General features: G+C 35.2%; 1 protein-coding gene and 1 non-coding gene across 3 annotated transcripts in view; one reads left to right on the top strand and one right to left on the bottom strand.

Annotated features, from left to right (window-relative positions):
* The window catches only part of LOC133332525 (farnesol dehydrogenase-like), a 428,435-nt gene extending 411,325 nt beyond the window's left edge, over positions 1 to 17,110 (bottom strand). For both annotated transcript variants that reach the window (XM_061540929.1, XM_061540928.1), the window contains exons 1-2: positions 16,538 to 17,110; positions 16,285 to 16,468 (exon numbers count right to left, since the gene is read on the bottom strand). In XM_061540929.1, coding sequence (XP_061396913.1) covers positions 16,292 to 16,468; positions 16,538 to 17,110 — 750 coding nt within the window. In that variant the 3' untranslated portion in view covers positions 16,285 to 16,291. The remainder of the gene's footprint in view (positions 1 to 16,284; positions 16,469 to 16,537) is intronic.
* Trnac-gca (transfer RNA cysteine (anticodon GCA)) lies at positions 6,138 to 6,209 on the top strand. Its single transcript has one exon. It is a non-coding gene; the product is annotated as a tRNA-Cys (tRNA).
* Positions 17,111 to 17,437: the final 327 nt, after the last annotated feature.

The following is a 17,437-nucleotide window of genomic DNA, read 5'->3' on the forward strand; positions in this document are numbered from 1 at the left end:
TATGCATACCCCAACTATATACAGTGGTGTGAAATGAAATAGAGTCATCCACTCTTCTAAACTTCTAACGGCTTTTAATCAAGTATGCAAAAAATCTGTGGCTGACAACTGTCATATTTTGTTGATGTGATCCCTCACAAATAAAATCCCGTTATTTTTGTTATAAGCTAAGCGACGCTTTGGCCTAGCGTAGTGATTGTATGTTGGTGCCTATAGAAAATAGTGTGCAATAAAATAGAGTCAACTGAGGAAAAAACTTACTTTACTTACTTAGCTGGCTTGTTACAGAACGGTTGTTCCATAAGCCGAGCTTAAAAAAGATTTCCAAGCGCTTCGGTCTTGTGCGCAAGTCCACCAATTTGGAAGACCACGTTCGAAGATGTTGTTTTCTACTTGGTCTTTCCATCTAATTCGTGGCCTTCCCCTTCTACGGGAACCATCCGTAGGCTCATTTTTATATGCCTTTTGAGCTGGGGCATCTTCATTCATCCGCACAACATGGCCTAGCCACCGTAGTCGCTGCAGCTCAATACGACTGACTATGTCGATGTCTGCGTATAAATTGTAGAGCTCGTGGTTCATTCGACGCCGATATTCACCGTCGACGCAGATCGGCCCGTAGATCTTTCGGAGAATTTTTCTCTCAAACACCCCAAGCGCTGCCTCATCTGCTTGCGCAAGTACCCATGCTTCTGATCCATATAATAGCACGGGTAGTATCAGCGTCTTGTAAAGTGTGAGTTTGGTCTGGCGAGAGGTGGCCTTGTTTCTAAACTGCTTACTTAGACCATAGTAGCATCTGTTGGCCATCACAATCCTTCTCCGAATTTCAAAACTGATATCATTCGTTTTATTTATGGCGGTACCAAGGTATATAAAGTCTTTAACTACCTCGAAGCTGTAGTTCTCAAGTTCCACAGTTGGTCCGAGTCTACTGGACGTCTTGCGCGTTGATACCATCAGCTTGGTCTTCTCGCCGTTTACTGCCAGACCCACTTTGGCAGACTCCTTTTCAATTTGTTCAAAGGTGGCTGTTACCGCTCGCAATGTTCGACCCATTATATCGATGTCATCGGCGTAGGCGAGTAACTGGTGTTGTTTGGTGTACAGAGTGCCATTTCTGTTCACCTTTGCGTCTCGTATGACCTTTTCCAGTAGGATGTTAAAAAGATCACACGACAAACTGTCACCTTGTCTGAATCCTCGTTCGGTATTGAAGGGCTCCGATAGGTCCTTTCCTACTTTAACGGCTGACCTTGTGCCACTTAAAGTTATCCTGCATAGCCGTATTAATTTTGCAGGAATGCCGAACGCAGACATGGCTTTAAACACCTCTGAACGGATAGGACTGTCGAATGCGGCTTTATAGTCGACAAATAGGTGATATGTGTCGATGTGTTTTTCGTGGGTCTTTTCCAGGATTTGGCGCAGAGTGAAAATCTGGTCAATGGTCGATTTGCCAGGTCTGAAGCCGCATTGGTATGGTCCGATGATGTCATTGACCATTGGCTTCAATCGTTCACACAGCACACTGGATAGCACTTTATATGCGATGGGAAGGAGACTTATTCCTCTATAGTTGGCACATATCGTCTTGTCTCCTTTTTTGTGCACGGGACACAGGATGCTGAGGTTCCAATCATTGGGCATGCATTCATCTAGCCAAATTGTGTTAATCAGCTGGTGCATGCTCCTGACCAGCATCTGGCCACCAGTCTTGAATAGTTCGGCTGGTAACCCATCGGCTCCTGCTGCTTTGTTGTTCTTGAGCCGATTAATTGCTTTTATGACCTCATCTTGGCTAGGTGGTATACACTCTATACCATCATCTCCTATTGGTTCTGGGGTATCTTCTTCATCGCCACTATTTGATACTCGAAATGCTCCTTCCAGATCCTCAACACGCTGTCTGTATCTGTCACCAGGTTTCCTTCTTCATCTCTACAGGAGGATGTGCCTGCACCAAAGCCTTCGGTTTGGTGTTTTACTCGTTGGTAAAATTTCCGGACTTCATTCTGACTCCTGTACATCTCGATTTGCTCACGCTCACGTTTTTCTTGTTCTTTCTTCTTTTTTCTGAAAACACGTTTCTCCTCTCTCCTTTTCTCCTGATAATTCTCCATCACGTTACGTGTTGCTACTGTCTGCAGGGTTGCCCTATACGCTGCGTTTTTCACATCAGTAGCATTACGACACTCCTGATCGTACCATGGGTTTCTTGGTGGTGGTTTTTGGTACCCAATTGTTCTTTTTGCTGCAGTTTGTAGGGAGTGGGCAATTCTTTGCCATTGTGTTTCTATACTATTATCGGGACAAGAAGTGCTTTCTTCAAGCAGATGGGTAAGTTGAGCGGAGTAGGCCTCGGCTACCTGTTGTGTTTGCAGCTTTTCGACGTCGAGTTTCCGTGTTGTATTAGATCGCACCTTTGCTGCAACATTTAGACGGGTGCGTACCTTGGCTGCCACAAGGTAATGGTCCGAATCGATATTCGCTCCTCGGATCGATCGGACGTCTAACACACTGGATGCATGCCTTCCGTCTATCACAACATGATCAATTTGATTTCTCGTTACTTGATCAGGAGAAATCCAGGTGGCCTTGTGTATATCGAGATGCTTGAATCTGGTGCTGCTAACTACCATGTTTTTTGCTGCCGCGAAGTCAATCAACCTCATGCCGTTGTCGGAAGTTTCTTCATGAAGGCTGAATTTTCCGACGGTGGGGCCAAAGATATTTTCCCTTCCGATTTTTGCATTAAAATCTCCTAGCAGAATTTTAATGTCATGGCCAGGGCAACGGTCATATGCTGTTTCTAGGCGCTCATAAAATATATCTTTGGTCTGTTCATCTTTATCTTCGGTCGGAGCATGGGCGCAAATTAGACTGATGTAAAAGAACTTCGCTTTTATACGGATTATAGCAATTCGCTCATCTACTGGAGTGAATCTAGAGACAAGGTCTTTTATTCTCCTGTTAACCATAAATCCGCAGCCAAATTCATGTCTCGTTTCATGGCAGCTATAATACAGGGCGTAATCGTCTGATTTACTTACGCCTGTCCCTTTCCATCGCATTTCCTGTAAGGCAATAATATCGGCTTTGTACTTCTTAAGTATATCCGCCAAAGCGAACACTGCCCCTGTTCTGTATAGCGTGCGCACATTCCAAGTGCAGATTCGCAGATCGTGGTCCTTTATACGTTTGCGGGGGTCGTCAACATTATGGGGGTTTGGTTTTCTTTTTCTTTGCTTTTTCATAGTAGGTTGGGTTTTCCGAGAGTGGGCAACTAACCCGACGCCTCAACCCATTTTTTTTTATAGTTCTTATGGGTGAACTCGCGGCACATATTAGCTCACTATTTCATCGGGTGATGAGAATAGCTCCCCAGGTGGCACCGCGGGGAGGTCAGTGTCCACAATTGAGATGAAAGAGGGACCAAGATAAGCCTGGGCTTCGCCATGTTAAAGCCAATCAAAGCCGTTGCTTGGTATCTATCATCCCCTACGCCACCCAGGAAAAAACTAAAAATTTAAAATTAAAACAGTGAATTCGTGATAAAATATGTTTTAAATGGTAAGTTTGTCTTCCTCTTATATAATTCTTTTAGTAACGTGTGTAAAAATAATCAATTAGGTCCAAACATGGGACGAGGAAAGCATTGCACTGACGAGCGCCGGGAGGCAATAAAAAAAATACGTAATGAAGGTAAAAGCTACAGCGAAATTGCAAAAATATTTAAATGTTCCAAGAAAATGGTCGAAAATGCTGTAAAGTATAAGCCAAAACCAGAAAAAAGGGGAATGAAATCAAAAATTTCAGAGCAAACAAAAAGAAAAATATTGCGCCATGTCAAAAAGGACCCTTTTGTTACATCTTCAGCATTGAAAAAAGAGTATGATTTGAATGTTGACACATCTACAATAAGAAGAATGTTAATTCAAAACGATTTAAAGGCTAAAAGTGCCGGAAAGTTCCGTTCCTCTCAAAACGAAACATAGGAAAAAGATTGGAGTTCGCCAGGAAACATGTGAATTGGCCGGCGAACAAGTGGCGAAATATTTTGTGGTCAGATGAAACAAAAGTAAATTTGTTTAACTCTGACCGAGTCGTACCTGTTGTCCGAAGACCTCCTAATACCGAATTTCATCCTAAATATACAATCAAAACCGTTAAACATGGTGGAGGAAATGTAATGGTTTGGGGCTGTTTTTCCTACTATGGTACTGGGCCTATATATAGGATTGAGAGTGTTATGGACGCCAATTTGTACACAGAAATTTTAAATGACACTATGATGCCTTATGCTGAATGGAATATGCCGCTTAGATGGGTGTTTCAACAAGACAACGACCCGAAACACACGTCTAAGCGGGCAAAAGCTTGGTTCGAAAACAATGGAGTCGAAGTTTTAAGCTGGCCTGCTCAGTCGCCAGACTTAAATCCCATTGAGAATTTGTGGAGAGAAGTGAAAGTGGCTCTTAAAGGAAAGAATCCTTCTAATAAAGATGAGCTGTGGACATTTATCAAAGCTGCGTGGGAGAATATTCCAATAAAGACTTGCCAGGCACTTGTGGACTCTATGCCAAGACGATGCTTAGCAGTAATAAAAAATAATGGTCATGCTACTAAGTACTAATCAACAATAAGTGAGAATTAAATTAATTTGTTTCTATTAGTACAGGAATTTTCAAAAAAAGTTACATGACTCTATTTTAATGCACAGCCAAAATTAGTGTTTTTGAAGTATTTTTATTTTTATTGTTGTGTTATGTTTTTAATTACCACGTGAATACTGTAATATTTTGTGTTTGTACATAAATAAAATATCCAAAAGAAAAAAGTTAATAAAAGTTTCAAAAAATTTTATTTTTTTAAATGTTTCTATCTGGGTTACGAGCGACTCTATTTCATTTCACACCACTGTATCATTAAATATTGAAAACGAATAAATGAATAATGGCCTAACCAAAGATCAGGGTGTTCATATTGATATTCCTTCGCATCGAATTGAAGCGTAGAAGGAATATTTTACAAGGGTTCGTAATGCAGCATCGCCATAACTCTTCGATTTTAATGACCCCAAGGATGGCTGCTCTCAATAATTTTATGGTTTATCATCATGTTATTGTTGGTGAGGGCACAGCACAGTCCAACCTCTCTAAGATGAGGGGTAATGATTTAGGTGAATTGTGTTATTATGGCCATAAATTAAACAATAACATTAGACAGAAGCTAGAAGTCCGATGTTGTCTGAAGGACATGACAACTGGGAAAACATAATAAGACTACTACTAGTTTGCATTATGTCAAGAGAGTGGTAGAAAAAATAACAACTGACAAAATGGAATATTAATGTAAAAAGGATAATAAGAACACACACACACCCAACCTCTTGATGTCGGGGGAAATAAATTAATAATTTTGCTAGAGATCTATTGAATGGTTTGCGGAGGGGGAGGATATAGAACATGTTCTATGGGAATATGAATAACAGCTTCTAAATGGCAAATTAAACCTTGAACTTATGATGACATTTCAATGTTGGCCAGTTATGGAGGGGAGGTTAACTATTTGAAATAACATGAAAAACTAACAATAAAGATGGAGAATAAATTTTCTAACTTAAATAAAGCTATGTCATTTTTTTATAAAAAAAAATTAATTAAATTAATTTATTTAACCTTGAGCCGAACCAAATCCAAACAAGAAAAATTAATTCCTTAATTTAAATATATATTCAGTTGGTCCGGACTTTTTATCCACCATGAGGTTTACATTCAAAATACCGATAACACTGTGTTAATTATACATAATTAAAAAAAATTAAATTTAATTAAAATTATTTTAAATTTTAAAATTCAAAAAATGCCCACTCATTACTTTATACACCCGAGTGGCAACGCTAGTCAATACAAAACCTACCAACAAGTTCGTTTGTACACTTGTATGATTGAATTCAACACACGCCGATTATCTGAGCAGAAATATTTTTAGCTGTTCTCACTGCTTGCTGTGACCCACCAGTTTGTTGATTTTGCTTGTTGTTGTTGTTTAACCTGAAATGATCTTATGACTGTGTGTGCAGAACACACTCGACTTCGTGTTATGTACATAAGTAAACAGCAACAGAACAACGTGGGGATATAGCTCAGTGGTAGAGCATTCGACTGCAGATCGAGAGGTCCCCGGTTCAAACCCGGGTGTCCCCTGAAAGAAACTTTTTTATTTTTCATTAAAATTTAATTTTTTTATTTTTATATATTTTTTATTTTTATATATATTTTTTATTTTTATATTTTTTTTATTTTTATATTTTTTTTATTTTTACATATTTTTTTATTTTTATATATTTTTTTGTTTTTATATATTTTTTTATTTTTATATATTTTTTTTTATTTTTTTTTATGTTTATATATTTTTTTTATTTTTATATATTTTTTTATTTTTATATATATTTTTTATTTTTATATTTTTTTTATTTTTATATTTTTTTTTATTTTTACATATTTTTTTATTTTTATATATTTTTTTGTTTTTATATATTTTTTTATTTTTATATATTTTTTTTTTATTTTTATATATTTTTTTATTTTTATATATTTTTTTATTTTTATATATTTTTTATTTTTATATATTTTTTTATTTTTATATATTTTTTTATTTTTATATATTTTTTTATTTTTATATATTTTTTTATTTTTATATATTTTTTATTTTTATATGAAAAAATTCGCTGTTGCAAACATAAATTTACTGTAAAAAAATTTCATTTCGGGGGGGGCCCGGGCCCCCAGGGCCGCCCCCCTTCGTACGTCCCTGCACCGAAGTCCCTATATATCTTTTTATTTGCACGAAATTTGGCATAGAGTACTGAATTAGGTCCGGAATGATGTGTGCCAAGTTTCTAGAAAATCGCTTCAGATTTAGATATAGCTCCGATATATAGTTTCGTCGGATTTAAGGTAAATGGGGCACCAAAGTCCTTATATATCTTTCTATTTGCACGAAATGTTGTATATAGCACTGAATTAATTCTAGAATGAAGTGAGCCAAGTTTCGAGAAAATCGCTTCAGATTTATAAATAGCTCCCATATATATTTTTGTCCGATTTAAGGTAAATGGGGCACCAAAGTTCCTATATATCTTTCGATTTGCACTAAATTTTGCATAGAGTACTGAATTAGGTCCAAAATGATGTGCACTAAGTTTGGTGAAAATCGGGTCAGATTTATATATATTCCCTTTTGATCTAAGGTAAATGGGGCTCCAAAGTCCCTATATATATTTCGATTTGCACGAAATATGGCATAGGGTACGGGATTAGGTCCAGAATGATGTGTGATAAGTTTCGTGAAAATCGGGTCAGATTTAGATATAGCTCCAATATATATTTTCGAATTATTTAATTTAAATTGTGAACTAAAGACCCAAAGATTGGCCGACCGACAATGTACTGAAGTTACTACAACCTTTTGTGTGTCAAGTTATCTTGAAATTGGTTGAGATTTACATATAGCTTCTATACATACTTTTGTCCGATTTTAAGTAAATGGTGCACTAAAGACCCATACCTAGGCCGATTGACAAAACGTGATGTTAGCCGGTTTACTTATAGATAAAGATAGCATATTTAAGTTCGTTCAATTTCATGTCAATGTTCCTTTGAAATGGTTACGTCTGTTAGGATACATATGTAGAATATACTCAAAGTGGTGAAGGGTATCATATAGTCCGACTTTACTACTTTCCTTACTGTTTTTTTTTTTAATTTTTGTCTTTTTCTTATTTGTATACCCTACACAACTATGTTGTTGGTATTACAGCTTTGTGCAGCCCCAAAAGTTTGTAACGCCGCGAAATATTGGTCCTAGGCCCACCTTTAGGTATACCAATCGTCATATCTCGACTAGCTGAGTCGATCTAGACATGTGTGTCCCTCCGTCTGTCCATTATAATTTGTAAACACGATACAGACCACAGTTATGAACCAATCTTCACGAAATTTTACATGTAGGACGGATTCGGGCCAATGAAGACCCCTATTGTTTTTGGTAAAGATCGGTTAATATTTAGGGGATGAAATTTACCAAATATTTACTTTTTCGGTTTTTCTGGTCGCTCTAGAGGCCGCAATGATGGTCCGAACATCGTGAAATTTTACATGGAGAAGGGGATCGGTCCAAAGAATAACCATGCCTGTTTTGATAAAGATCGGTCATTATTTAGCGCGTCAAATGGACCCTGACTTTTGTGTGAAAAATGACAAAATTTGTATTCTATGGTGTATATATTTGCCCCTGAAGGACATATACGCGAGAAGTTGGCAATATATCCAAGAGGATTGGTTGACCTTTAAATTGATACCAATTATATTGTCGTATGTACTCGGATGTGGGAGTTACACTTAAATATTTATAGGTGCTTACGTACTCAGATATTATTTAGTAACCCATTACCACACTAGAGGGCGGAAATATAGCGCAAATTGCTTTGAAATTGTCCATGAAGTACCAGTTATGGTCAAGGACAACGGTGATGATCGGATAATAATTTTGAGATGAAGTGGCCATATAGGCCACAATTATAAACCGAAGGGTATCTGGACAAGTAATTAGAAGGACTGTACTGATTATTAGTAATATTCGGAAAATATGTCAGTGTATGTAAGAGGTGCTTCTGACCTCTACTCGGGTAAGAGAGTGCAACTATCACGAAATATTGCCCAGGTTCGGAATAAAAATCCACAGGAAATTAAGGTTCGTGGTAGTTGTGTAGGTTATCGTATGGTCGGCCCCGTCCGACTATACTGTTCCGCTCACTAGTTTATATATTTGTTTTATATTTATGAAAAAATATTTATATTTTTTTCATTCTCTTAGTTTTTTATTCGTATATTTTTATTGTTATATTTTTATATATATATATATTTTGTTGCTCATGTTTATATGTTTTTAATTAAATAAATTTTTATATATAACAATAAAACCTCTATTTTATTGTTATATTCTTTTTTATAAATTTGTATATATATATATATATATATATATATATGTTTATATTAATATACTATTTATTTTTATTATGTAAGTTTGTATGAACTTATCATTTATTTGACTAATTTAATTTTAAAGAATTTATATATTTTTACTATAAAATTACTTTAATGTTAATTTTATATTATAATAAATACTAAAATGAATATTTAATTTTATTTGTTGTAATTATTCTAATTTTTACAGTTTTAAATACCCAGGAATTATATAAATATTTAAATAAACTTTAAATACTGTTGTTTATTATGTTCATCGTCATCATCGTGTAAATTGGTGTAGACACAAAATGGATTATTTGTTTTTTGAAACCATTAAATTTAATTATGAACAAGAGCCAAAAAGGAACCACAATGCACAATGTACATATATATATATATATAAATATACATATACCTGCAATCATACACTTATACATTCAAACAAACCTACCCACAATGCACTAATTGCGAATTTGTGAACATGCGGTCGCTGCTAAACATTCGAATTGCAATAAAATCATTACATGTATCTGTTACTAAATACGTACATACATATGCAGCGGTGTATGTTGGTATATTCATATGAGCTTGTTATTCTAATACCCGGTGTATGTAGTTTAAAGCGATATATGGTAATTGAAAATTAGGTTCTTTGCAAAAATAAATAAAATCCAGGGAATATTCGAAATGAAAAATGATATAACTTACAAATGTTAATAGCTTAATATATAAAAAAAGGTTTAATCGGTTGATTAAAGTAGGTAAAAAAATTGCGTTTATTATCTGAAAAAAAATCGGCTTAAGAAATGGCGATCCGGTCACTCAAGCGATTAAACTTCAGCATAATCGAATGCACTTAGGGTTAATATTTCAGAAGAATCCTACACTTCTTCATAATGTAATTTTTTCGAAATGCATGGAGGATTAGCAAGGATCGGATAAAAACGGCGAAGGACAATAAAAACATGGGAATATCGATTTCTCTTTAAAAAAAATTAAAATTCTTGACTTAGCTCATTTTCGGAATTCACGTATTGTGGACAGTTGTATTTAGTGTTTATTTGCGCTTAGCATTACACACATGTTAGTGTATATTCCGCGGTAAGCTGTGCTTTGATCTCATTTTAATATTTTCAATTATGTGGTCAAATTTTACATGGGTTTTGTTTCAGGATTGATATTGATAAAGCGGATGTAAATGGAAAAATAATAATTATTAGGAAAATTCAAACGACATAAATCCCTTCATGAGTTCGGTTGGGCGGAGCATGGGAGAATGTCATTAGTTGAAGCAATCTGTCAACTACCTATCGATGGAAAAAATAGAATTTAAAATATTTAGTTTCAAGCCATTGACAAGATTTTCTTTAAATATTTTTTTTTCGAGTAAACAACAACGGCCTTCACCTTTCAAAAATATTTTTGGATTACTAACATGATTTTTGAAAAAAAAATAATTTTTTCCGCATTTTACAAAAGGCGTGCATGTTTTTAATTATATTTTTCAAACATATCTATCTATGCTAATAAAGAATTTGTGTTTAAATATGGTATTTCCATTTGAAATTTCAAATACGGGGTAAAGTTCAGAAAGACAAATTGAAAATTTCTTGCAAAAATGTTTTTGACCTACTGGGTCTTAAAAAATGCCAAACCTTCAAAATATTGAAAATCTACTAGCTGCCTTACCTTCTGAATAAAATTCTATATTAACGAAACGACTGAAGCTAGAATCTTGAAATTTTGGGTAAGGGCATTTCTTGATCCAAGGGCGTCAGTTAAGGCAGGATTTTTGGAAATTCGTGCTAGAACGATACGAAAAATACTAAATGTGGGTACCTTTTGTATTTGGCAAACATAAAGAGCTAGAACTCTTAAATTTGAAATGAGGGTCACAGATAGAGTGTAGAATAAATATAGTGTTGTGGGTGGCTGGGTGTTTTGACACTCGAACTATAAGTATCCGAGAAGTAGTAAAATGTACTAAATTTGGTACAATTTCGTAGCATGTGAGTAGATAGAGCTAAAAACTTGATATTTGGAAGGCGAATTTCTGCTGAGAAGTAGGGTCGATATAAGGAGATGAATATGAAAGCGTGTACTCATGTGTACGAAAAGTACATTATGGTGCTATATTTGGTACAAATGGTGCTGGAATCCCGAATATGGAAATTAACATTACCGTCGGAGTTTTGGACATTTTTTACTTATGTGCACGAAAAGTACTAAATCGTACTATAATTGGTACAATTTGGATTTGGATGAACCAATACAGCTAGGATCCTGATATTTAAAGTTAGAATCATTGTTGGGGTATGTAGGAAATTTTGAAAATTCCTACTAATGTGTACTATATGGTACCAAATTTTGGATTTGGCTGAACCGATGGACCTGGAATCTTGACATTTAGAGTTAGGATCACTGTTGGAGGGTAGAATTGAGATATTTAGGAAGTTTTGAAAATTCCTACTAATGTTAACTAAATTTGGTACAATTTAAATTTTGGGTGAACCGATATATAAAGTTTTGGAAATTGGTACTAAATGGGACCAAATGTGGATTTGAGTGAACCGATTGTTGTGGTGTTGGATTGGGTTTTGAAGTACTATTTAAATTTTAGTAGAACCAATCTTGAAATTTGGAAATAAGGGTATTGTTGGAGTGTAGGATTGGGGTATGGATATAGTTTTGGAAATTTATACGTATGGGTACTAAATTGTACTAAATTTGGTACAATTTGAAGTTTGGGTGAACTGATCCCGAAATTTGAAGTGAATGTAGAATGTTTTGGAAATTCGTACTAATGTGTACTAAATGGTACCAAATTTGGATTTGAGTGAACCGATAGAGATGGAATCTTGTGTACTATATGGTACCAAATTTGGATTTGAGTGAACCCATAGACATTTGGAGTTAGGATCACTGTTGGGGTTTTGGATTGGGGCAAGTAGGAAGTTTTGGAAATGTGTACTAAATGGCACTAAATCTGGTACGATTTGGATTTATAGTGAAACGATAAAGCTGGAATCCTAAGATTTGGAATTAAGATTGGGATGGGTGAATCTATATTTGAAATTTGGAATTTTTTTCGAAATAAGAATAGAAGAGTACAAAGGGTAATAAATTATACCAAATTTAGTATAGAGCTAGATTCCTGTTGCGCTCAGAATTGGTGTGTACAGTTGAGATATGGAGGTAGTTTTGGAAATTATGGTCGGTATTGGTTTTTAAATAATTTCTACGTTCGCTAACGAAGTAGCGGGCATATCCTAGTTTATTATAAATATGTTTTGAATTTACAAAATCTTTTTTTAAGGAAAAATGCTTTTAGGGATTTACAAATGAGCAATTTTTATACCCTTCATCACACTGTGGTACAGGGTATTAGTCTTTGTGCATATGTTTGTAACAGGCAAAAATAATCGAGATAGACCCATGGTTCCTTTTGAGAATATGCATAGTATCACTTTCTGATTCGATTTATGCATGTCCGTCTGCCCGTCCGTCCGTCCATGTATTTTTGTTAACAAAATACAGGTCGCATTTATAATCCGATTTGAATGAAATTTGGCACAGGTCACTTAATTGGAGAATTGGAGAAATTGGAGAAAATCGGTCCACGTTTAGGCATAGCTCCCATATAAGGGTACCCCCAAATTTTCGGTATTTTGAGGTTCTTGAGTGCGTTTTTTAACTGAATTCGCTGAAATTTGGTGCTTTGAGTTCTTATTGGGAAGCAAATCTCCCTACCAAAAATTATAAATAAAGGTCCATTTTTTCAGATAACCTCCATATAAGGGTACCCCCAATTTTCTGTATTTTGGGGGTTTTGACCGCATTTTTAGACCGAATTCACTGAAATTTGGTACTTTGAGTTCTTACTGGGTAGCAAATATCCCTACCAAAAATTATAAATAAAGGTCATTTTTTTCGGATATCCCCCATATAAGGGTACCCCCAATTTTCGGTATTTTCGGGTTCTTGGGCCCGTTTTATAACTGAATTCTCTGAAATTTTGTAAATTGGATTCTTATTTGGAACCAAATTACTCCACCAAAAATTATAAAAATAGGTACAGTTTTTCGGGTAGTCCCCATATAACGGTACCCCCAAATTTTTGGTATTTTGGGGGTTCTGATCGTATTTTTCGACCGAATTGACTGTAATTTAGTACATCGAGTTCTTATTAGGTAGCAAATTTCTCCACTATAAATTACAAATATAGGCCAATTCTTTCGGGTAGCCCCCATATAAGGGAACCCCCCAATTTTCGGTATTTTGGGGTTCTTCAACCAAATTCTTTTTATACCCTTCACCACACTGTGGTACAGGGTATTATGTCTTTGTGCATATGTCTGTTACAGGCAAAAGGAAACGAGATAGACCCATATATATTTTCGTCCGATTTTATGTAAATGGTGCACCAAAGTCCCTACGTATCCTTCTATTTGCAAGAAAATTGGATTTATAAGTAAATGAAGAAGTCAAAATGTGGCCGAACATGTGAGAAGTTTCGATAAAAACGGTTTAGATTTCGATATTTTGCTTTTAATTTATTTACATAATTTTGTTCCATTGTAAGAAGCAACTCTATATCTGACCAAAATTTTGTATGTATAGGTTGCAGAATGACGTGTTTAATTTCATGTTAATGTTCTTTCAAAAATGCGACGTCTGTTAGGATCCCAACTACTGAATATACCTAAAGTGGTGAAGGGTATCATATAGTCAGCTCCGTCCGACTTTACTACTTTCCTTACTGGTTTAAAAATACTTTTTCAGCCATTAACAAAGGTTCACGACTTTTTCAAACTTTTTAATGGCATAAATTTTCAAAAAAAAAAAAAAAATCTTCAACTTTTTACAAAGGCGTGAATTTTTCAAAAATACTTTCTAAACATTTAACAATGGCTTAGCCATTTTCAAAGGCCTTGATTTCTTAAAAATATTATTTAGCATTTATATAGGCTAGATTTTTAAACCATCGACTTATATTGACATTTTTTGCAAATATTTTTCATATCCTCCAAGAACCCAAAATTACCGTGGACCGATATATTCCATTTTCAATACCAAACATCCCAGGATTATTGATTGATAGCTTTTCTATAGCAAATGTGTTCCATAAAAACACTTTTCCACTAGAAAAAAATTTCGAAACATCTGTTTGTTTTTATTTATCCTCAAAAAAAAAAAAAAATAATAATAACTGAAACGATATCTCAATACCTATATACTTGTTTTTTTTTTAATTTTTTCTTTTGTTTTTAAATGTCAAACAACAACAACAAACAGCGAAGTAAATAAATTACATTACAATTAATATCAATAATTTGGTTATTTATCCCGCATCTGACATGTTGCAGATATATTTTATTGGTTTGACCAGCAGCTCGATAGCCGAACATCCGGACATGCCACAACAACGGTGACCACGTAAAGAGCCACCACAACCACGATGACAACATTTCATTTCTCTATGCAAACACATTTTGACAGTGGTATTTTAATAATTAGCGGTGATGGGAATGTCATATACATATGCGACGTATAATACAAAAGGTGAAAAATAATAAAAAAAACAAAAATATAAAATATAAAAAATATATCCGATAAAAAAGAGCAAACTCTTGTTCCAATACCTTTACAGGAAGTAAATTATACCTAAGCCTGCATGCCTTACCTATTCTGACATTTTAATTATGGTTGAAAAAAAGGACTTTCATAACATTTTCATACTCTGCCATCCTTCGCAATCACGACGTAAATAAGTGAGAAAAAAACAAACGTATGTGGCAAATTGCCAAGGAAATGATTACTACAACAACAATGAATGATGTTGAGGAGAAACTTCGGTGAAAAAATAGTCCATGATGCTCAAACAAGGACGATTGGTGCAGCGTATTAATTATGAAAATACAAAAAAAACCCAAACGCAACGAAATCAATACATCCTTAAAAATCCTTCATCCTTTGTCGCATACACACACGCACACATACAAATACAAACGTGTAGGTATGTGGAAAAATGCACACAAATCAATTAAAAATCCGCATTATTATTTGTTGATTGATGGAAATTAATATGGCATTCAGAATACTCGCGACTATCTACAATAGGTTTGAGAAAATACACATATCAATGAGAGCAGATGGAGGTAATGGAAATTGGAAAGAGTAATTGTTGCCGTTACATATAAAAAAGTATATTTGATGCTGTGCTATAGAAGAGTTGTTCGATATTTAACCAATAATGAAAATTAAAAGGCAGACATCTTCAACCAAAGAAACTTAAATCGATAACAAGTACTCATCTTTAATATATGGCGAAATATAAACCGATAAAAATTTGGAAAAATATATCGATACTTTTTTTTTAATTGTCATCGATAATTAATTTTAGTATTGACAAATACTATCGGCAATAATTTTTCTTATGTTAATTTTTTTAATTATAGGCAAGATGAAGAACTGGAGGGAGTATTTCACAGACGATCTGGTGGGATTCTCTATAGACGATCTGTGTGCAGTCGCTATAGACAATTTTATGGTGATCGAACGAGCCTGAAGTAGTCTGTATAGACGAGCAAGTCTTTATTGAAGAACTGAAGGGAGAGTTTCATAGAGCTGAAGCTGAAGTGGATCTCTGTAGTGGAGCTGAATCGAATCTTTATAGACGAAGAGAGTGTTTTAGCCCAGGAAATGAGTCTCCATAGATGATTATGGGGGTATTCATTGAAGAACGGAAACACATGGTTTTTCGATGATCTGATATTCAGGAAGTCTGTGGATAGAAGATTTCTACAGAGAAAAATAAATAAATAAAATAAATCGGTAGGTTTTCAATGGACTGGAGACTATCTATAGTTAAAAGGTCCTCCACAAGTCCACATTTTTCCTATCGGGAAAAAGTCGATAACAATTTTTGTTATAAAAAATATTCGAAAAGAACTTTCCTTAAAGGAAATTTAATCGCTAATGATCGATGAGAATAAATCTTATTGAAGGATGTTCGAATCTCTGTGGAAAAAAATGTTCGATAACAGATTCTATTTACAAACAAACCCCCCTTCAGAGTTGTAACAGAACATCAAATTGAGCGTTGTCATTATTTTGTAATAAACAATATTTCTATTTCAAACAAATCACTTTTTTATGTTGTTGTTTTTGTTTTGAGATTGTTTTTTATTACTCTGTTATTTTTATCAATTCAAAATTTTGTTTTTTTCGGTCAAAGCACACATACACACACACTTTCTTTAATACCATTCACCAACCGCTCTCAAAGTAATCTCTTGAACTTGGCAATGGGGTCCACTGGACAAGGCATAGATAACGGCACGGGCAACATCATCAGCCTGGAGAATAACATCTCCCAACATTTCCTTGGTTTCGTCGGGGACAATTTCGGTGGATACCCAACCGGGGCTGATGTTCTAAAGGAAATTTTCAATTTTCGTTAATTTTAAAATTTCCAATCCAAAAAAAAAGATTCTCTAACTCACTGTGGTCTTAACTTTCGTTTTCAGGGTAATCAACTCCTGACGGCATATCTCATTGATGGCATTCAAAGCGAATTTTGTGGGAGTGTACACATTCAAGCTGGGATAATCTGGTCCAGGATTATAACCTGCCAAACCGGCAGTACTGTTGATGAAAATCAAGTGGCCAGCCACATTGCGTGCCTTCATGCTGCGGAAGGCGCCTTGGGTACAATAAATGGCACCCATGAAATTCGTGTTGACCACATCCTTGATATCCTTCATGGGCATATCGACCAGGTTACCCTCACGAATGGTACCGGCATTGTTGACCAAAATATCAGTACCACCCAACTGCTCATCGATCCATTGGAAAGCCGATTTGACATCTTCCTCCTGTGAGACATCACATTTCTTGTAGAAGAAACGTTGCTGCTGTTCGACGGGAAGGGATTTTTTCAACTCTTCCATACGTTCGGCACGGCGGGCCAAACCAACAACTTTGACACCAGCAGCCAAAATAATTTTGGCACAGGCAGCACCAATACCCGAACTGGCGCCGGTTACAACAGCTACACGATTTTGCCAACGTTCCATGTTAAATTCGTATTCTTCTTCTACAGTTCGATCGCGAGGCAGATGTCTTTTGGCTTTGGCGATTTAATCGCAACTAATCGTTTGACAATTGTTTTCCAAATTTGTGTTTATTTGCCATGCCTATCATCGCAGCCGGCTGATTTGATGGCTGGCTAACTGTCTGATAACATGTTTGTCATGTCAGATAAGTTGGGGAGAGGGGTATTTGGAGCGGTATGCTTAGAGTGGGAGCAAGAAACATGTGTTGTGAGCTACACGTCACTTTTTTAATAATTCAATAAACGCTACACTTCAATGCATTGAGTATTTATTTTTGTTATCAGTAAG

The sequence above is a fragment of the Musca vetustissima genome, unplaced genomic scaffold (assembly GCF_032173495.1).
Source record: "Musca vetustissima isolate MV318-11 ecotype Yass unplaced genomic scaffold, APGP_CSIRO_Mvet_v1 utg21637, whole genome shotgun sequence".
Classification (NCBI taxonomy): Eukaryota; Metazoa; Arthropoda; class Insecta; order Diptera; family Muscidae; genus Musca; species Musca vetustissima.